We start from the raw sequence: 22,170 nt of genomic DNA, 5'->3' as shown, positions 1-22,170 counted from the left end.
CACCAGGATCATAAGAGACAAAATATTTCATTCTTTGTGATGGAGTTATTGAACATGGCAGCAGGGATGTTGGGTACAGGGAGCCGTGGTCAATTGGGAACTTGGTAACAAAAAGGAAAGGTTTCAGGACATTTATCTGTTATCAGGTGCGTCAGAGACACATGACTAAGGATTTTGGACAGGACAATCCAGTTGAGTGGACTATATTAGTCAACACTATTGATGGCGGAGAAGGTTTGGCTCACAATTTCTGTGCTTGCTCACCTCAAAGTTGGTTGAAGAGGTTAGTGTCAGGACTTTCGAGCTCCTCTACACTAAACTCACCCAACCATGGTTTTATAGACCTTACTTTATGTCACTGGGAGAGAAAATAATTTTCCACAAATTGGTCCCACAAAGTTGGAAGCATGCAATTAGCCAAAATGTGTTCTTGGCATTCTTACCACCAATAAGTGTTTACTGATGTAGAGAAAATTAGGTGTGCCTCAGAACTTCTCTCCAAAATATTACTTTACTCACTAATACCACAACTGAAATCTGCTTTAACTGTGAATTCTGTACTGGATCTTCACTTGGTTGGTACATTGTATGTTGCGTATAGTCTTGCTACGTACATCACATACTGTACCTCTGAATATGTAGTTTAGCGTTACATTTTTATTTCGTTTCCTTATCATGATTTGTGCATCTCTTTTTAGTTAGTAAACGTTAATTATTCAGAGTACCTCTTAATAAATATCACTAGCAGATAGAAATGCAATTTTATGCAATTTCCACAGACAATACATAGCCAAAACTAGTTTCTTCGTAGGCTAAATCCATCAGTCGCTGATAAAGCCTAATGAGCCTCTGACACGCTAATTGGAAATGTTGTAACTGGCCACCGACAAAATCATTTGACTGTATTATTGATATTTTAGGGGGAAGGGGTCGAATGAAATAAATTGCACTTCGTCCCACACCTATTCCGACATGTAAGTGAATTTATTGTGCGGTTTTCTTTTCTTTCTACGATTGTTGTGATTGTCCATTTTGAAGTATTATTCTGTTTTACTTGTCCTCATATACATTGTTTATCATTTCCATGTTTGGAATAAAATCACTACAACTATGACTACTGTATTAATTTGAGATTCATTATCTTATTAAGAAATATTATGCCATTCTTGAGTATAGTGTTGCATCTCTGGAATTTGAAGACAGAAAGGTGCACAGAGTCGGTGCCAGAGGTGGGCAGCATAGCTCCTACTGTACTACCAATAGCACCCCAAATAAATGTTATGATTGAATTTATTTATATCATCATAATGAATGGTACAGTGCTTATCAATAGGACAGGCACGAAAAACTGTCTGGTGCCCCCAAGAAAGTCCAATAAATTATTTATTTTTTTCTTATGTAATTTATATGGCGTCATTATCTTTGTGTGGGAAAACAAATGTTGAAAATAAAACACAGAACCAGGTCTATCATCATTAATTTTTTGGAAAATATTTTGAGAATATTTATTATAAAAATATAAATGTTTCCACTACAAATCCTTTTACATTAGTTGACAAGGCCAGCTACGTTTGAAAACGTAAACTCTCACACAAACACACGGGTCAGTCTTGAGACAGAAAGGAAGGGTTCTGGATATGGGGTGCATAACAGTATTGCTCTCTCAGATGTCCCAGGTTGATAAAATAAGTCAAAAAACAAAACACAGATAACACTGACACATAATTTACTGTAAGCTTCGAAAAACAAACAAAAAAAAACAACAACAACAAAACAAACACTGTGCTGTGTAATGTTAACAAATAAATAATTATGTAATCACAATTGCGTTTTTATTGTAGAAAATAAAAACAGGCTGACAAATATAATTCAAAACAAGATAAAGTATAATACAGATGCTTTTTGTCTCTTTTTTAATTAAAATTGTTGCACAATTTGTAATCTTTTTATACATACAAAAATTTGTACAAAGAAGGATGGCATGTACATATTGCAGGATCTGTCGGGCTAGTTGCTATATAGTTATGATGGTTTACATTATGTACATGCTAATCAGATCACATAGCAGCAACAGCAGCATCCACAGGTAGAACACCGGATATACCGATACTGTGAACAGAGCTGGGGTTTCCCAAAAGCACCAACATCATCTCTGTTCACTGGGTAAATTTAATCTCCAGCCAAGCCGATAAAATTCCTACGTAAAGGAAAGTGCCCAAACATTGTGTATTAAGTGCATTTGGAGTGCACCCTTGTACTGTACTTGAATGTTTCTTGTCCAAATGTATAGTAGTACCAGTTCATAATACTGGACCAGAATCCATGCAAATGTACCTCTATACTGTGGACCATCCAAATGTAAAGGTGCATTCATGGAATCCCTTTCTGGACATTTTGTATTTTGATCTCATATTAGCAGTTTTAAGCAAAACTTCACACTTTGTATATGGTAATGGTGCTAAATCAGTTCAACCATAACAGGAGTATTTTGCATGATGATCCCAACATGATTCAACCCAAACATAATGAGGCACTCAATGTTTTGCATTAACCCCATCAACAGTTCATTCAAGAAAATAGGAAACCTGTATTCCCTTGGCTTTTGTTAAACATGTTCTCAGACTACGGATAGCAGACTATAATTCTCATGTCCCTGTCAAAGGTTTTTGTGTTGCTCTCGACCAAAGCTGGGCATACTCTGCACGATTTAGTGTTGGTGTTCAACTCCACAAAAGGCTGCAACTTCTGCATTGGTACTTTTGGGTCATTGCTGTTCCACTTAAGTCCTGTAAGTGTCAGCAGAGTGCATTTTAAAGTGTTGCAGAGTGTCAAAACAAACCAAGAAGAAGAGTCGTCTTTACGTCTGTGGGAATGCTAATGCTAAAAACAAAGCTAACAGTAGTTGCTTCCCTTATCATTATGCTTCTAAGACACGGTTTATGACTGTTCATCTACTTTGTGCCGGCACAGCAAGAAAGAGTTTCAGAGATTGGGAAATCTAGTTGTAACAATTTCAACTGTCGAAGAAAACTATCAGGACAGTGCAAATTTCTGAAATATTTATGTCACAAGTCATCAGATCATCCTGTGACCGGACTTTAAATTGTGCCATCTTTCAAAGTTGCCTGACTACGAATCAGGTTGTAAAAAGTCTTAATTTTTCAGTGTCTTGAGTGTATGCCCATCTTAATTGACGAAAGAATCTAAGTGTTATTGCTGAATGAAACTTTTCTTTCCCAGGAAAATAAACTTAAGTACATTTACACCTGCAGTTGAAAACACATCCATTCCACAATAAGAATATCTGAAGGAGAAGTGTGGAAAAACACTGCTTCAGCTTTTACGTCCCATTTCCAACTTAACAATTTCTCAGTCTCATCTCTCTTACCGTGCACTCTCAATTCCCTGCTCCGGTTCACTTTGTTCACTTCATCCGTTTCCACTTGTTAGAGAAAATATAGATCAAATAACGTGTGCATCCTGAGATTTCACACAAAGGTCGAAACAGCACTATAACGTTGCAATATCTGCTTGTATCACATTTACCTTACATTTGTCAAATAAAGAGTGTGAAGTGTGTTATTGCTCCTATACCTTCAAAGTTTGCTGTTCAATCTACTGCGAGTGTAGCATGGTCATGGCTTCCGAACAAAGCAATCTCATATCTGATTATCATCATTATTGCTTTTATGTGACAAGCCTACAGAATGCTAAAGATTAGAACAGATTGGGTTAATGTGTAGGTAGTTGGGGGGGGGAAAAAAAACCAAAAAACACCCAAAAAATCTTCATTAGTCCAGGAAGGGTCCACACGTGATCGACTGCTGCTGCTGTATTCCATGCTGCTATGCTAACCGTCTTGCTCGACACATGTTGCTGACCAGGTGTAACGGGAGGAGCCACCAAGCACCACAGGCTGGCAATAAACGGAGGGAAATGCCATCCACCTTGACTGGTACCGAGGGCTGCAGCTTTGGCCTTTGTTCGCCCTTGCAACCCAGTCCAGTCAACCTGGCTTTTTCCCTGACCATTTCTGTTCGGCCGTGTTAGTTCACAATGTGCATCTTTAAAACCCAACCCGCCGCCACTCTTTATGTGTCTGTAAGGCATCTCAATTTGAGAATGGATCAATGGAGAGTTCAAGAGTCGGCCAGATAACTGGTTTGCTATGCTGGGCTCTTTCCATTTCTCTGCCAGGACTTTATGTGTTCAACAAAAGCCCATAATTGTTTAATTCCCTATCAGTCATCTGCCATCATCACTATGTATACACAGTGTGTATTAGCAAGCAATTAGCTCCCATGCTCCTGGTGATTTTCCTCTGTTGGCTTCATCTTTTAAACAGGTACAGGGACGTTCTTGGTGTGAGATTCTAGGGCTTTGAGGCTGCTCACGATCTTCTTCTGTGGTCCTGCAATTGTCACTCCAACCTTTTTCAAATCCCTAGTGAGGAGGAAACATAAGAGAAAAAGAAAGAAACAGGGAAGAGAGAGAAAAGAAGGACAGGAGGGGAGGTCATTTACCAAGCATAGTGACGGGGCAGGACATGACAGAGGAGAAGATTGGAAGAAAAAGAGATAGAAAGTGTGCATTAGTGATGAAGGATGTGACATCCTTGTGACATTTAATGACATGCTCCCAGCACGGCTCCCTTCACTTTCCCATGCAGCTGCCATTCACACTGGACTGCATTTCCCAGAAGGCCAGTCAGCTGCCACTGCTCTGAATGAAGATATGCCTCTTCTCTCCATCACTAATAATCAACAATATAAGCCTGTGGCAATACACTGACAGTTGCAGTTATGACCTGCCAGTGGAAGAAACAATCACGTGCAATGGTCTGGTTCCCTGCACTGAATTGAATTGAATTTTATCTAACAGGCAGGTAGGGATATGGGGAAAGGAGCACAACTGGTACATGATATATAATTCAACATGCAATTAAACAAAGACTATTCAATTAGGAATAAAAATTGCTCGTTAAGAGCTATCGCTTCACTTCAACCTTAGGTATGCATTAGCAACGCAAATACAATGTAGTCTGTGTAATAAGAAACGCATTTGAGAACTCACGAATCAGGTGAGTATATTTAAATAAAATATTAGTAGAAGCAGATAAGTTGCAGTCCAAGTGATTACTCTATTGATTCGTACAAAAACCATTTTTAGCTCTTTTTTTTAGTTTGGTAAGTGTAACGAGAAATAGTTCATTATGGAAACAGGACATCGGTTTTGCAAAGCAGCAGACTTCAAGATAGACATTGCTTCAATCCGTGCTTCAACACAAAGGGACAGGTTACATGTAATGGAATGTATCAGAATTGCAGTAAAAAACAAACAAACAAACAATACATATAAAGGAGTTGCAGGAACAAGCAGCATTAGTTTGCAAAAAGGAGTTGATAGCTTGGTTTCCATCCACACTATAGAAATGCAAATTTATTATGTAACAATCTTTAACATTAAAATCTGTAAATGAATATTGGCATTTATAGTAAATTCTCTCCAATGTGTTATTTAAATCCCTATTGTCCGACCAAAAACATGCATGTCCAAACCCTAAATAGATTACTGTTATTAGACCGATTTTCATTAATACTGTCTATTATGTATATTTAAAGTACACTGGAAATTCACCTGTTTATCTTCCTCCTACAACTTTCATGATTTCATTCAAGCATTTTGTTACTATTTTACATTGAAAGGCTAATGGCAAATGTAGCCACCCATTTGTGGCCTATGTACATCAACCAGATAAATTTAGACCTCAGTTAGCATGGTAAAAGAAACTGAAAATGTGGTGATGTTTTTCATAAAGTGGACATGCATGTTTTTAATGGAAACAGGCTATATCTAATGCATGTATAGTTATGTATTGTGGGATAGAAACATAGCTATCACGTTATCACTAACTATCCCCTTAAAACCCAGAAGTGAGGACCAATCAGAAGTTCTACAGTTCATGTTCTGCTCCTGAGGAGGGCCTTGGCTGTGCTGCACCACCCACCATCCAGAGTCCGAGGAATCGAAAGGAGAGGAACTGCGTGTTAGAGAGTGGTGATCCCCATGGACGGCTCCCATTCTGGGCAAGTTGCTGGTGTGACGTGGACCTCTGTCAGAATCACTCTACTGAGACACAGCCATGCCCAGCAATGTTAACAAACGGAATCCCAGCACTATTTGTCATGTCCTGGCTGTTTTTTTTTGTTTTTTTTTTTTTTTAAATGCTGTTTTATTCTGAAGGGTAATGTAACACATGTACAATATGACACACATTTGTATGTACACACAAAAGAAAAAAGTGCAACATGGTTAAACTGCAATATAATATCATTTAACAGAAAAGATGAAGTCACACAAGCAATTTAAACAATACATTCAAAATACTGGATATCTGAAACAGCGTTGCCTTGTGAGTTAATGTATGTGTTTTTTCTTTAAATCCAAAAGCCTCTTGAATGATCTCATGAGCCACATGTTACCTTTCCCTCCACCTCATCTTAATTAGCCAGGCCTGTTTGTTATTTTCTTGTCAGTATAGCCGAAAGGAATGAGCTCAAAAACAGGCAGCATTGCCAAAACAATATGATGATCAACAAATGTATAAACCTGAGGGGTTGGATTACACATTCTTTGATTGGTATCTCGAAGAAAATAGCTGTCAAATGTTTCTTTCTGAAGTGTTGGTACAGACATTTCCTTGACCCCAGTATAATACCTCTGCAGGGTATTTTTGTTTCAAATAATGAAATGCGACAACAGCATAGTGTGCACTCTACTGACTGCTGTCTATTAACCTGATTGCACCGTTCGGATAAGAAAGCTAAACTTTACATGAGAGGGCCACTTTTGTGCTGATGGACCTTTTCGATTGAAAGCTAATCGACATGGTGGAAACTGTGTCGGAAATTAATCATCTATGGGGGGCATAGCCGGGTAGACGGAGTGTCTGGGATGGATGGTAATCATCGGCGGGGTGGGCAGAGTGGGGGGGGGGGGGGGGGGGGGGGGCATATGGGTCCGGACATATGGGTCCACGGCCCCGGTCGTTGGGGACCAGTGATCTAAAGTCTATGCTGGATTAGAGCTTTAATCATTTGTCCTTGGAGGCTTTGAAGGCTTTTCCACATTTGCAAAAGAGCACAAAGCATGTGTGGCAGGAAACTTAGACATAAGACTATGTCCACATGTACACAGGTATTTTCCCTACTCCATTGTCCAAAAACATATCCATCCACTCGCATGGAATCGAAGTGACGCATTCTCAGGTTGTCAACAATTTCCAGTACAGTATATAGAATTGAAAAAGCGCTAAAAATGTGGCTGGATGATAAAAAACTAATTTTCCTAAATACCTATTTTGATGTGGATGTAGGCACAGGCTAAAATGGTCTTGTTCAATTCCCGCTACAGTAAAAAAATGAGGAAATATTGATTGAGGTTTGGCAGTTTTTCCAAGTGCCCTTGAGCAAGACACAAAACCAAAAAAAAAAACAAAAAAAAAGAAATGTCTGCAGGATCGGCTTGTGCACCTACACTAAACTCACTTAGGGGATTACTAGAGTAAGAGACAAGCAGTTGCCCCAGCCCCGTGATGTATACTTTCTAGCGCGAGTTCGATTTCGTTTGGATGCTCGTTTGAGTGTTAGCTGTGCTTAGCTTCCATAACAAGCCCCATTTACCACAGCGTGCAGTTAGCAAGCTAACGATGGTATATCCCGAAAATGCGTCTTCGCTGGATGTGGCCCTTATTATTCAAGTTTTGAAACCTGATTGTATATACTTTATATACGATTTGGTTTATTCAATCAAATTTGGCAGGCTTGTTAACATTACTCTTCTCTGTGGTGTGTCGAATTTACATGCCATTTTTTGGGCCTGCTTAGTGCCACTTTAAAATTTCTTATGAATTGTGTGTACATTTTATTCTGAAAAATCTATCAAAATGGGGCCACCAATCCCTCTAAACTGGACTTAAATTACACCAGCAGATGAGTCAGCACACTGCAGCCCAGTAAGATTACTGTCGGAGGTCAGAGCGCTGCCAACACTTGTGCTGACTATCAAGGACTAGATTAAGTCTGTACGAATCAATAGAGTAATCTATATAGAGCAATGCATGGTCCCAGTCAAGGCTGCTAGTTTTGTAGCTGTGGTGGTGTCGGCCTTGGTTGCTATAGCCTCATCTTTCAGAGGATTAATACTGAAATGATCCAATTTAGCATCTAGCCGCAGGGTGAAAAAAGTGTAGGGCAATGGGATTTAGTTTGTGCGAGATTAGTCTTGTGTGGTGTGTTTTGTCATCCACGAGTCTGCAGAGTAAGCTCTTTCTTTGGTTGTTGACTGGAGATAACTTTTCATTGATTAAACATACTGTACCTATTGATAGAAAAGACATGATAAATAACTGGTTGATAAAATGCACAGAATATATACAGTATCATATTTTGTGCAATATCTATCATATAATAAATGGGAGTGAGAGCTTTCATTTAACCAAACTGTGGCTTTCTGTTTTTTAAATGAAATTATTGGTCATTGAGACAATAATTGACCAAAGAAGGGCACTAAGAATTCAATAATACACTCCCAGTCGGGCAGTACTGAAACGTCTCCTGTAGTGTGGTCTCCACATAACTTTTAGACAAAAAATGCTTGATGTTTGATTTGCATTTTTTTTTTTTTTTTCATAATACAGATTGTAGAGAATGTGGCATTCTTGCATACCAATCTGACAACCATGCCTGCATTTTCTCTCGCAAAGGCCTCCCTTGCTGCTTTTTTCAGATGTCAAATTTCCCCTCTCATTCCATCCATGAATAGTTTCTCTTTTTCCCCCCAAATCTCCCTAATGGAGCTCACAATTCCCCACGATTGTATGTGCCTCAATTTCGATTTCTGTTTCTCTATTTATCACTTCTTTTCACGTCCTCATCTTCTACCTTCAGTCATACTAGAGACATCGAGAGCATGGCGAAATGCCTGTCATGATGAGTTACCATGAGACCTTTAGTAATGGCTCCATAGCTTTTTTATCTTCTGATGAACAAGAGAGAAGGATTGTGTGTTCTTTATCAAAGGACTCTATGAATTCCCAGTAACGCTTGCCTCACAATTTGGGCCATGTAAAGGCTGTTGACATGAATAGGCAGAGTAGCCTAGTGTGTTTGTGTCTTACTCTGTGGAAGCCTTAGCCAGGGTATCACAGGAGCTGTAGCTGACCCCAGAGAAGGCCTCATTGCAGGGCAAGGTCCTCATTCCATCCATCCAGTCACCCATCGTCCCCATTGAGGGAACCTCTGAACTACTTCTATCCAACAACAAGTTGGCCGGCCTATGAGAGAGAGTGGAAGCAAAAAAGCAGAAGGGAAAATGTACTTGAGGAACTTTATATGCAAAAATAAGTAGGTACAACAGATGTGCTTTTTATTTATTATTCCAGTTTTATCTCATGCAAATGGGAGAAAAGTTAACAGAGAATTACAGGGACATTATGGGGGCAAAGGGAGATTGAAGTTAGCAAAGGGCCCGTGCTGGAGATTGAACTACGCTTTCCACTTTCACCGACCATGACCAATAAAATTGGCAGACCTCCAAGCACACACTGGTGCTCTTACCATTAATAATGATCAGAAATAGAATGGCACTAAGTACCCAAAGCAAAAATCTTTACTTGGATCAGCATCAAATTTTCCAAAGTCATAAATGCTAACCCTAAAGAAAATGCCTGATTTTTGTTTTGAGATGAGAACAATATTTATGGAGAAATGCTCTTTCTTGCAAATGTTAACCCTATTTCCTGACATATCCGATTCTAGATATGATACCGCATGGGTACTTTATTTAGCCAAGGCCCAAACCGTTTCACAAAGTTTTGTTAAAAATCAGTTAAGTACTTCACTAAGTAGCCTCACCCTGAAAGATATCTAGCAAACAGAGAAAAGTAAATTTCCTTGGTCTGTTTACTGACGAAATGGCATGCTGAGTTCGACAATGCTTAAATTCAGGAGAGAGCTTTATGGTTTTGTCAATCCAAACTTTTATTTTACTTGACTCATGACTGGAGCTTCCAAATGCTTTTCAGAAGGGCTCCTTTTTCAGGTATAGCTATACACAAAATTGATATTCGAAGCTTGCCTCTTATCTAACAACTCCCAACAAGTACTTCACTTTTTTGGGAGAGAACAGAGAAGGAAAAGAACACACTTACAATAGCAAATGTTGAGAAGAGTCTGCTGTATCTAAAGCTTTGGCTTAGGAAACCCTCTAAAATCTATTTTTATGCACAATGTCTCCTAATTTTTTGAAAACTATTCTTGAACCTTTTGAAAAGCCTTGATTTATAGGTGTTGGAGGAGCATGGAATGGCACTGGCGGATTTAAATTACACAGAGAACACAGGTAAAGTTTATGGTGCAGCACTGCAGAGAGGAGATAAATATGATATAACAAGAATGAACGGGTGTTTCTCAAACACTGAATTTCCTCTGTTCTTCTCTGGAATCTGAAGATGAAAAAATTGTTTTACTTCAACTTCTGCTAAATCAAAATACAATCTCAATGCCTTCTTGTGCTGTTATGTAAGATGTTGGCATAACAAAAGGAATAGTGTCAGCAATAGAAAATAACCAAGCTTATACTGGATGTCAGTTTTCTCATATTTAATAGTGACTTTTAACATGGTGGAGGATATCTGTGTAGTTCATCATGAGTATGGATTCCTTTAGGATCAAAAGCTTAAAAAGCTTTGAACATGAAAACAACTTGAAATTGCTTAAAATTCAAGGAAACAATACAACACTTAGTGCCAAATAAATAAAAAAAAAAATTTCCTTCAGTCTGGTATGTCAGCAATTTTTGTAGCGAGTAGGGCGACCGGACTTACCATCGATTTTGAGTTGGTCTTAGAGGGTTTGAACATTCACACAGCCACAGGCATTATCACATTATTGTATATTAGATTCTTTTTAGTGAATAATTATTCAGTGAATATTTATTTATTCATTTATTATTATTAAATTATAGTGAATAAAATGTGGGTAATTATTCTGCAAAGTTTTGTCTATTTTTGTAGGTTGTAAAATACGTTTAACTAAATACCACCTAAATATTACCACAAAAGAAACGATTAAGATGTTATCCAGCAGTATTGATTTTAAAAAAAAGAAGAAGATAAACTGCGAGGACAGGGGAAATGACATCTCAAATGTAGAAAGGAAAGGAGGAAAATGCGTTTAAGGGTGTGTGTGGGTGGCACATTGACAGAAACTTTTCCTACCGGATTAGAGGCATGTCAAAATAGCGAACGGCCCAAAGGAGCAACTAGAAAGACTTGTGAAAAAGAAGATTCGTACTGGGGCTACATAGAGGGAGATATGGTCACTTTTGAACCAGGTGTTATTTAAATCATTAAAAAATGCCAAATAAATAGAATTGCTGGCTGTTTGGAAATGTTTGTTTTAATGGCGTATTGATCATCCCTGTGTATTTGCTCATTTCACTTGTTCTTCTCTGATCTCTTTTCCCCTTCATCATCTGCCTTCTCCTTGACTTTCCTCTGAGATGTAAACTGCAAACGACCTTGTTTTCCGTGCCTTATCATTCTCTTTGTTTGCTCTGTTGTTGCATTTTGAGCTGCATCTCACAGAAACCCAAAGCAGGATTACGAGTGAAGAAACAGGGCAATCTGAGCAAGACGGCAAAGGGAATTTTAAAGCCCCCTTGCAGACCTTAACACTGTCAAAGTAAAGAAAACACTAGATAGAAGTAAAAGTTCAATTTTCAGACAATAAACATGATGCCCCCTTCACATTTTTATTTACCTCCCTTCCACACTATTTGTCATTCTTTTGACCTTCTGATAACCATAGCTGTGTAAGTCTTGTTTTTAGTGATCTTAAGGGAGGAGAGGAGGCAAGTATAAGAACTTGTGCAGACACATGAGGGCAGGACAGCGGGAGAGCAATTCATCTCTTGCGGTACTACTGGGACAATTCCCATGGAGTCCCTCAGAGAGGAGAGGCTGATACAGAGAGCCAGCGTTGGCCCTTTAAATTGAATTTCTGATCTGCCTCTGTTGGATTTGATGGATGTGGTGTAGCGTTAATCAGTTCTACTCAGGTGGTCTGAGGGAAGCCATTAACCTGAAATACTTCAGGTGTGACATTTTGATTTTATTTCACTCATGCATGCAAGATTGTTGCACTAAATATTTGATTAATAGTATGTGCCATAATTGGAATGGATGTATATGATATTGTTACTTACAAAATATTGATGTGTTTAATTATGAGCCTTTGAATAAAACTCTAAATGTCGTGTTGTAAAGTACAACGGTTGTGCAGATGATAACATCAACAGTTTTGTCTAATTTTAATGCATGTTGTCAAAATTCCATCATAACGGAAACATAAGTCCACATTGTCAAATGTTCAGCTTTTTTATTTGGTTGGCATTGGTTAACTGTATTGAAGAATTTCAGCATCACAAAGCGAATGATGCAAATAGTTATAGTTTTAGCCCTACAGTGATAGGTTACATTGAAGCCATTAATTAATTCCACCACTGAACAGTAACATGATCAGAAGGGAGAAAAATTTAGGATGTGGTGCTTTTCATAAAAGGCACAGTTAATTGCTATTCATTTAATTATTTGGACTTTTCATTACTTAGAGATCTATCAGACGGTAGGATATTGGAAGGATTCTAATCTATTTTTTAATGTTTTTATTATTTTTATTATTTTCATCCACCATGTATTAAACACCAATAAAAATGATGAAACAAATGTAACAAATTTTCGTTCTCAATTTGGCATGTCTCATGTAAACTTCCAAATACATGTGTAACGGTACAGAGTCTCGAATGCTAGCACTGATTGGCAAAATAGTTTAGTTTGGCTAATTAACAATTTGTAGAGTACGCACATGCATTATTCAGTGACGCCATTTTGGAATCTCTGCTTTGGTACCACTGTACAGCCGGCATGATAGACAGTGCCCTCCAGCCCTGTTTGGACTGTTGTTGGCCTATAATTAGTCTCTGACAGGCAACCTTGACCCACTGACCCCAGAACCTCGCCATGCAGAGACAGTAAAGCTCTGGCTGGGTCCCACCCCTGAACCCTCCAGATGCTATACTCTGGTCCCAGGCTCTTGTCTGGTTGTGGGGAAGAGGGGGTGCTCCATTAGCTAGCCAGGACAGCTCTGTGACAAACGAGGTGTGCAGAGTTGAGTGCAGCTGCTCCCACTGCGCAACTGCCGCCACACACACATGCACACAACACGCACAAACTTCCCATAAATCAGCACGCTAGACTCTGTCGGCCAGCCGATGCTCACCCAGTGTTAAAAGCCAATCAGGAAAATTACATGCAAACTCCAAGGGACCTATTTTCACTTTCTTAAGAAATCATTAGTCAATGTTATGAGCTTTGACGTCTCCATAATACCACATGCGGCTGCTGCAGACCCCATTGCCTGTCCTGCTTCCTGCCTCAACTGACAATTATACAAGGGCTCTCCAAAATGACGGACCCATGAATGGAACAATGCAAAAATAGTGCAACTGACACTCTTGGTGTCTATAAATAGAGAAAGGTATCATATCAAGTAAGAAGAGCAGAGAAAGCAGTCTCTGAAAATCAATAATGAACCCGTTCAAAAGTTAGTTTGCCATCTAAATATACCTTTCACCTTTTTCTGTCCTTTCCGGAGACAACGTTGAATTGCTTATCATAAGCTACATCAGTCATTAGTCACCTAGGGCTGTGAAAGCACTCATGAGAAAAAGGTCACATTTATTTCTGGAAATGCACTATATAAACTGTGTTTATTTTTGTTTGTTTTTTTAAATAAAGGTGCTTCTAGAAAATTTAAGGGTATAAAATTATGGAACAGAACATAAAATATAAAACAGATGAAGTTGTTAAAAATGCTGAGTATATCCTTACCTTGATGTGGTGTTGGCTGTAATTTTCAGACTACCGGGGTTGCGTATAAGTTTGTCCAGGATGCTGACTATCTGTTCAAACTTGGGCCGGTTGTTCCTTTCTTTCTGCCAGCAGTCTAGCATCAGCTGGTAAAGTGTAGCAGGGCAGTCCATGGGTGGGGGAAGGCGGTAACCCTCATCTACAGCCTTTATTACCTTGATATAGGAAGGAAAATGAAAGTATTGATTAAAGCTTGACATTACTGCAGTAGATGTTTGTGTCTGTGTGGCTGCAAAAAGCCATTTACTGTATGTACTCACATCTTGATTGGACATCTCCCAGTAAGGCCGTTCCCCATACGACATTACTTCCCAGAGCACGATGCCATAACTCCAAGCATCACTCGATGATGTAAACTTCCTGTAAGCAATTGCCTCTGGAGCTGTCCACCGGATAGGGATCTTACCTCCCTGAGAGACCAGTAGTAAGGGAAAAATAAATAAGAAAACAGAGGTTTGTCAATTGAGCTTGTGCCAAATCCATTGAAATAAAAAAGAAAACTCAACTTAAAAGAGGCAACAATTAAAATGATGTTCAAGAGGACGGTAGAGCTAGCTGAATTGTGTCTGGATGGATTGGCTCTACCACGAACATACAAAATGTTCTTGGCCTCCTACATCCTAGAGGAACTGAAAATGCAAAAAAAAAAAAATGGCCTATTTAAAATGTGATTGAAGCGTACTAAGGTTCTGTAGGGGCCTGTCAAGCTCTTCCACATGAGACTCATGTCACCATGCACTTAATGGACCTTTGCTTTGCGCACACAGCACAGTTAATAGAAAAGGTCCTATCCCAAACCTCGTCCAGAAAATTGAAATCATAGAGTAGTCCAAATGTCTTTATAAGATAATTAATAAAGATTGGGAAACTCTGGAGTCCTGAGCCACCCATTACTGTCTTATTAAGTGATGTGACAATTCACACCCTGGTCCACATAGATATACAAATAGTTAAGACTTGCAATGAAACCAACGTGGGCCCCAATAAGCTATTATGTGTTGAACTTTCAAAGAACATTATAGATTGATTGGGTTTCCCACATTGGCATGTATTCATTACAAAAATAAAGAAAACATTTTCCAAAAATAACATATCTTTCAAATCTAATCCAAAATTTCCTGCAACATTTCTTATTGTCGCATCTCCATTTGTCATTTTAGCTGAGAAACAGGACAAATGAGGGACATGGAGTTGAAGGAGGGAGGCTGATGGCAGCCAAAACTAACAAAGGTTTTTGGCCAAGTCTCGTCAGTTCATGCATGGTGGTGTGCAGTCACACAGACCCCTCTACAACAACACACACTCTCAAAGTTTCAAGGAAACACAGAGAGATGTATATGACAGAAAAAAAAACTAAACTAAATTGCACACACGTGTACATTATAATATTTGATGTATGACGTTGAGGTGTAGACAGAATTGCAACGCAAACAGACTTGGAACAGAGACATAAAAACGACTCATCTACGTTTATGTGACAACCTGCTTCCCTTTTTCAAATGCAAGCTAAAAACAACATAATATGGACGACTAAATATTTTGCGTAATAAATAAGGAAAGATAAAATTACTATGTGAAGCATTGTTGATTACTGTAACATGAATCTGTTTATTATTGTGTTTTGTCATTCCACATTTCATACAGTATTTCTGGGAGAAAGGCAAATGGCACCCTGGCTGTTTATTTGACAAGTAATCATTGGTCAGCAAATTGCAGCATGTTTAAAAGAGCTGTGAGCATAGTCTAGACCGTATTATCCTGTGATGAAAATGACCACACACATGCTGCAAAATAACACAGCTGGAAGTCTGCAGCATGCCAGGCCGCCTGGTACTGTAAATCGAATGCCAGTCACAGTCAGTACGTACTTGGCATAGAATTATTTCTAGTTACATTATAAATATTAACTATCCATTGACAGTTTTCAGCATGAATTACTTATTTTATTTGAATTTTTATTTTATCTTATCTTAATTAAAGAGTAGGTGTTCGCAAGATTCCTTTACAAAACGGACAATTTGAAACATAGGCAAGCTGAAAGTCGCAACATCGTCAATTTCTACGAAAGATAGCCCAATTTGCACATTGTACATAAATTACTTAAAATAAACTCTTAATTCAATTGTTAGTCCCTGAAGGTATTTTACATAATTACTGCACTGTCAGGTTTGTGTTTCAGCTCACCCTTGTGGTGTAAGCAGCTTCGGGGTCATCCTCCAGGACCCTTGACAAGCCGAAGTCTGACACTTTACACACCAGGTTGCTGTTGACTAAAATGTTTCGTGCAGCAAGGTCTCTGTGAACGTAGCCCATGTCTGACAGATACTTCATGCCTGAGGCGATGCCACGCAGCATACCAACCAACTGAATTCCAGTGAACTGGGCGTCGTGTTTCTAGGTAAAAAAAAAAGGAATACAATTCAACACATGTATAAGTTAATGTCACACTCTAAATTTGTTCACATAGGGAACGCAACTCTGTCCTTTCAGATTATTTGCATGAAACAAATCTTTTGTACAAAAAATGACCACCGCATTGTAATTAACCTTTTAAGAAGCACCTGTGACATTTTTGTTCCACATTTAAAGTCAAAGATGAGACCTTGGAAGTCCCACAGAGCTCCAAACAGAAATAGCAAGGAAGTCAGAAAATCACTCTAAAGTTCTCTCAAATTATACTTGATCAGTGTCAAAATGTAGTTTAACCAAGTGACTCCTCTTTGTGTAATAAATAAAAAAAGAATAATTCATAAACAATATATTTACCAGGCACACTTATTGTACCTATAATAAATCAAATATAAAAATATACTAAAAGAGAAGACTGTACAATATATTGTGTGTCTTGAGGGAATTTTGATTTATGAGGTCAGTTGTCACGAATGTTGGTCTAGCTCTGGGGCACAGCCAAGCTGAAACAGAAATGGTCATTCCCAAAACGGTTCCCACAAAGTTGTACTTGTCCAAAATGTCTTTGTATCCTCTCATGAGATTCAGGTGGAACACTGGGGATTTTTTCCCATTTAAATGATTGAGCCTTCCACGGCATATATCAGTCTATACAACTTTTGCAAAGGCAACACAATAAATGGACAAAATAAATACACTTTCATTGGCTTGTCATGGCAGGATGAAGTGCGTAAAGTGGTTTATGAGCAGTTTTATGCTTCTTCGTCATTTGCTACTGATAGGAGATGAATACAAATGCAGGATGTAAAGCAGTCTGTGAGTCCATTTTAGCACAAGTGACTAAACGGAGATTATGTGAGTGGAAATGTGGTGTCTTCACATCACATCATTTATAGACAAGTATAATATGAGTCATTTTTGTTGTTTTAGTTTGTTTATGAACCCGACTTGACCATCTCATTTCGACAGCAGCAGTTAGTGGCCAGACCACCTGGAATAGTCACTTCAAAGCCTTGCAGAATCAGACATATGCTATAATGCATAAGCTATGAGTTTGTGCGCGTGCGTTTGTGTGCGTGCATATGACACATCTACAGAGATGAAGTGCAGGCCTCAGGCAACATGCCAACAAACAGCTACTCCTCCAGGATGAACTATGATGCAGTGCAGACGTGGAAAAGGGTTAAAACATGAGTCTGCATGCTTTGATGTCAGTGTTATGACTTGGCTCTCATGCTTTGACTAATTTCAGTGAGGCGGGTCACTCCTTTTTAAGGAGCAGAGACATGGTTAAAAAAAAAAAAAAAAAAAAAAAAAAAAAAAAAAGTTCCTCAGCATGATGAATGTGTGTATGTAATGGGTACACAATCTACAGAGAACTGAATCTGAACCAGAACTGAACAAGCTCGTTGACAATAATACTGATTACACTGTATCTTTATTACAGGGCACACTGACTAGTGCGAGCTCCTGCCATTGGCTATCCCCGGTGCCAATTAGATGGGTTGCAACAGGAAGATCGGTTTATGACACTGTGGCGACTCGTGATAGGAAAAGCCGAAAGGGAGCGAACAATATTTGTCTTGTATTGAGCACAATTTCCAGTATTTCTGGAAAAGGGATAATCATGTCAGCATCACTGTTTGTGCGTGCTTCCTGAATTATAAAAGGGAGCTGCATAGCTTATGAGCTGTGCCGTAAGCAAAGTTACCGGTGTCTGGAGAGGCTGCAATTGTGATGTGGTGATTGCCGTTTGCTATGACACCATGACTGCGATTCTTTTCATTGCGCACGGACCATTTCACATTGACTAAAAAAGGCATCATGTAGTCTGACTCATAGTTTGAATTAACAGATGTGAGAAGTATGAGCACAAAACCTCGTATGATTTGTTTTTCTTTTTGTTCCAAGGCTCCCCTGATTCTTGTGAGGTAAAATGTAATTTGTAGATGCTAATATAAATGCAAATAAATAGTAGCAGTAAACACATGTATTATCTGACAAAGACACATTTTGAGGTGAAAGAAGCCATTGAAAGTACAGTATGTTCTTAACACGGAACTTGCTATATGCTAACTGACCTTTTGGGATTCCTCACTTACTTATCAGGCAATATTTATTTTTAGCTGCGCAACCCTGATATTTGTTAAAAGACAATTGCATGTCCACATTCTAAACACCTGAAAATATTTATGGTTGTCGGGAGCATATTCGTAACACTCATTCAATCAAAACACCAGATTGCAGATTTACAACACCACTAAAGTTTAGATAATGTACTGCTTAAGTTGTGATATATTCCCTTTTTCTGTAAAATTATGACATTGGCCTTTGGTAGCATGCAGAGTGTAATCTTTTCAGCTATGAGGGCATTTTCGCATGAGAGCACTCACCCTTAAAAAGCTGTCCAGTGAGCCATTCTCCATATATTCTGTGACAATCATAACAGGTTTACCTGAAAAAGAGGATGACATTTTATTTAGAATATGATTTATATTTCTTTGCTGCGCAGCTAAAATAATAACCAAATTGCAATCAATTCAAACCATTAAAGAAGTTTTCAGTTCTCAAAACTTAGTTTAGTGGCTCCAGAAGGTTAGCAATAAAGAGTGACATCTTTGTTTCAAACTGCAGGCAGCATGGGGTTTATTAAACAGGGGGAGAAAAAAAAAATAACTTTATGCATCTTTTAAACCAGCTATTGTTAAATCAACAGGCCTGATGTTGTGGCCCAGACAGATGGCTTTGTTGTCACTGCTTCACTCTTGACTTGCGATCAGCCATATGCTCAATCTCCATTTTATCTTGATGAATATGCCCCTACTCTCTTTCCACATCATGTGTGAATGAACTGTCCTCACATCTGGATTGGATGTGGCACCAGTGATAGAACTGCATGTTACATGTAACAAATCTATCACCCGCGATGAAAGAAATAACATTCCCATCCCAGTCATGATTGATCACTTTAATTAATTCAAAGCAGGCTGCAATCAAATAGATCAATTACTGTTTGAGCAGCACACCATCTAATATTTCATCCTAAACCATATAAACCACATACGTTGGCTGGTTTTAAATTTATGATATGTTGATTTACAAATCAATGTATATTGATTGACAGTCATTTTACATCTTCAGAATAATTTTAGTTAGGTTAAGGCACAAAAAGACATGAAAGTTACTATTAGAGATTCATTGTGAGTTATGTGAGCATTCTGTATTGCATATTATATAAGCTGTCGATATCTTTTGGGGCACTTGTGGAAGGAGAAAGATTGTTTGAGTTAAAATGGTATTTTTAGGTTAAAAGTAAACACATTGAGCCACAGGAATCAAAGATAAGTCTCAAATCAGCCTGCAGAGGATTTTTGCACACGGACACAAAAAAAGTTTAAAAGAAGTGCATTACAATGAAGAACAGGCCCAGACAGGAACGTTATCGCCCCTTTTATGAAAAATGTTATGTTTTCGTTTCTCTGGAGTCATCTCAAAAAATGGTCAAATTCAACATAGTTTGTCTCAATAAATTCACAAAGCTTACTTTTACAATTATAGTTTATAGATCTCTGCTTAAACTCCTAGAGCCTGGTGATGGATGGCTGAGTTCATTAGAGGATGATTTTATAGCAAATGAGTGGAACACACACACACTGGTTCCTCCCTCGTGTCTTCAAGCCTCTTCACTTCCATCCTTCTCTCTGTTCGCATTGGCAGCAAAGATAAAGACCTTGCAGCCCCTTTGTTGTGTCGCTCTGCTCATGTAGAAGACTGAATGTGTGTGTGTGAGCATCAAACATGCATGTGTGTGTGTCTCTGAAAATATGTAGCCTGTGGATCTCCCAAAAGCAGCAAGGTAAATGGAGTGTGAAAGTCTCAGGATTAAGAATTAACAGGAGCAGTTTAATAAATCACCCACATCGTTGTGAATGTGCATGCGTGTGTGTGTGTGTGTTGGTGGGTATGTATGCAGAGCATATGAACCCAAAACTGTGCCCTGCTCCTGGGCTGCTCCAGCTCATGCACAAACATATATTCAGGGTATTTCTCCAAATGTTCACTTTCTCTTTCACGCACATATACACACATACAAGCTTGAATGGGCAGGCACACAGGCTTGATGTATTAACATACAGTACATACATTTTCCTATGTTTGGTTGATGGACATGTTTCTCCATCAAACAATTGGTGTTATGTGGTATATAGTGATACCGTTTTAATCAATATAAATCACAATGTATAAAATTCAAGCATAGTGTAAACATGAAAAAAAAAACTTTGTTTATATCATGATTTTCTTTGTGTTAGGTTTACGCCTCGCATTGACTTGTTGGGGAATCAGGAAAAGTATCCAGCTGAAGTGAATTAAAAAGGGGCATGGAGCAATTCAGACAGTGAGATCACACAAGAGAATAAGAGAATTAGAATGAGGGAGATTAAACAAGGGAAAGCAAAAATTGAGGACAATTAAGAGAACAGAGGCTCTCAGTGTTTCAGTCACTATATTGCAGTGCTTCTTAACAAGGCTGGGGCCTCAGGGAAAGATAGAGGCCAGGCATGTTTCTCACCCACAAAGTTCAGACTCATTATTATTATTTTATTTTTTTGCCGTCATTAGTTTTTAAAGACTCCTCCTGTGCACCGATGATAGTCCCATAAAGAGACGCAGAGGGGCACACGCAAGAAATATGGATTTATGCCCGCTAAGGACGCAGCTTTGATCAGAGTACATTGATCTGCAGAGATTTACACTATGCCGACTCGATAAAACTGCAGCGACATTTTCAGATCAAAAACGGTAGAAAGACTCCAGGGAGGACAGAACTGTCCTGGAATGTGAATGCAAATCATATGTCTGATCTTTCCTTGTGTATTCTTCTACAGCATTAAATGTAATTCTGAACAATTAATGTTACCTTGAAAGGGAGGAGAGGTCGATAGAGACTTAAAGTGGCTTTGTGTCATGAAGAATACGTTTGACTTACTGCGAGTCACCACACCCTCCAGCCTTATGATGTTGGGATGGTCAAACTGTCCCATGATTGACGCTTCAGAAAGGAAGTCCCGCCTCTGTTTGTCTGTGTATCCTCCTTTCAGAGTTTTGATGGCCACGCAGATCTCCTTCTTACTGGGCAGCTTCAGGCGACCGCTGCACACCTCACCAAATTCACCTAAAGGTCAAACCATGACAGTTTTATAGAAAGTCAAATACTCTTGTGAGAAATATTTGTTTTTTTTTTCTTCTTCCTTGGTTTTATTCAGTAATTGCTTTGCGGGGACGAGACTTGATGACATTTAGCTTGCTCATATTGATGTGTTGTGACAGTACTTATGAAACATGAAGATGAATGAGTGCTTCTTAAGTACTGTGGTCTTTTAAAGAGCCCTTCGATTAATCCAGTAACAAAAATAAAGAAATCAAGAAAGAAAGAAATAATAGTTTGCTTAAGACGTTAAATGGATGAAAACTGTGACTTATGTGTAGGGATCTTACACCGAACTTATGTGATAACTGTTTTCCTTGATTAATACAAATGAAAAGCCTAATGGCGAAAATTCCCCTCTCATTGACACAGCCTCATTGTCTGTTAGTACAACTGGACGCAAGGTGATTCAATATGCTCGGATTACAATTCCTTGCTGGTGATGTGTGTGTGTTTTCATCCTGTGCCAGTGTGTGTGTGTGTTTTGCACAATGTACGGTAAGTGGTGCAGGCAGACTGCATGCTTCAAATGCAACCATCAACGCTGCAGCTGGCTACAGGGATT

General features: G+C 38.7%; 1 protein-coding gene across 4 annotated transcripts in view; it reads right to left on the bottom strand.

Annotated features, from left to right (window-relative positions):
• Nucleotides 1–1,768: 1,768 nt before the first annotated feature.
• Nucleotides 1,769–22,170, bottom strand: part of epha3 (eph receptor A3) — an 85,217-nt gene continuing 64,815 nt past the window's right edge. For 2 of the 4 annotated variants that reach the window (XM_061691181.1, XM_061691182.1), the window contains exons 11-17: nt 21,387–21,572; nt 18,793–18,854; nt 16,175–16,384; nt 14,251–14,400; nt 13,952–14,145; nt 9,179–9,334; nt 1,769–4,443 (exon numbers count right to left, since the gene is read on the bottom strand). In XM_061691181.1, coding sequence (XP_061547165.1) covers nt 4,338–4,443; nt 9,179–9,334; nt 13,952–14,145; nt 14,251–14,400; nt 16,175–16,384; nt 18,793–18,854; nt 21,387–21,572 — 1,064 coding nt within the window. In that variant the 3' untranslated portion in view covers nt 1,769–4,337. Of the gene's footprint in view, nt 4,444–6,007; nt 6,130–9,178; nt 9,335–13,951; nt 14,146–14,250; nt 14,401–16,174; nt 16,385–18,792; nt 18,855–21,386; nt 21,573–22,170 lie in introns of all 4 variants that reach the window. The other 2 variants (XM_061691183.1, XM_061691184.1) reach the window with 2 other exon arrangements.

This window comes from Phycodurus eques, chromosome 12, assembly GCF_024500275.1.
Source record: "Phycodurus eques isolate BA_2022a chromosome 12, UOR_Pequ_1.1, whole genome shotgun sequence".
Taxonomy (NCBI): Eukaryota; Metazoa; Chordata; class Actinopteri; order Syngnathiformes; family Syngnathidae; genus Phycodurus; species Phycodurus eques.
The sequence above is the reverse complement of the archived record's forward strand: the minus strand, read 5'-3'. Positions and strand labels throughout refer to the sequence as shown.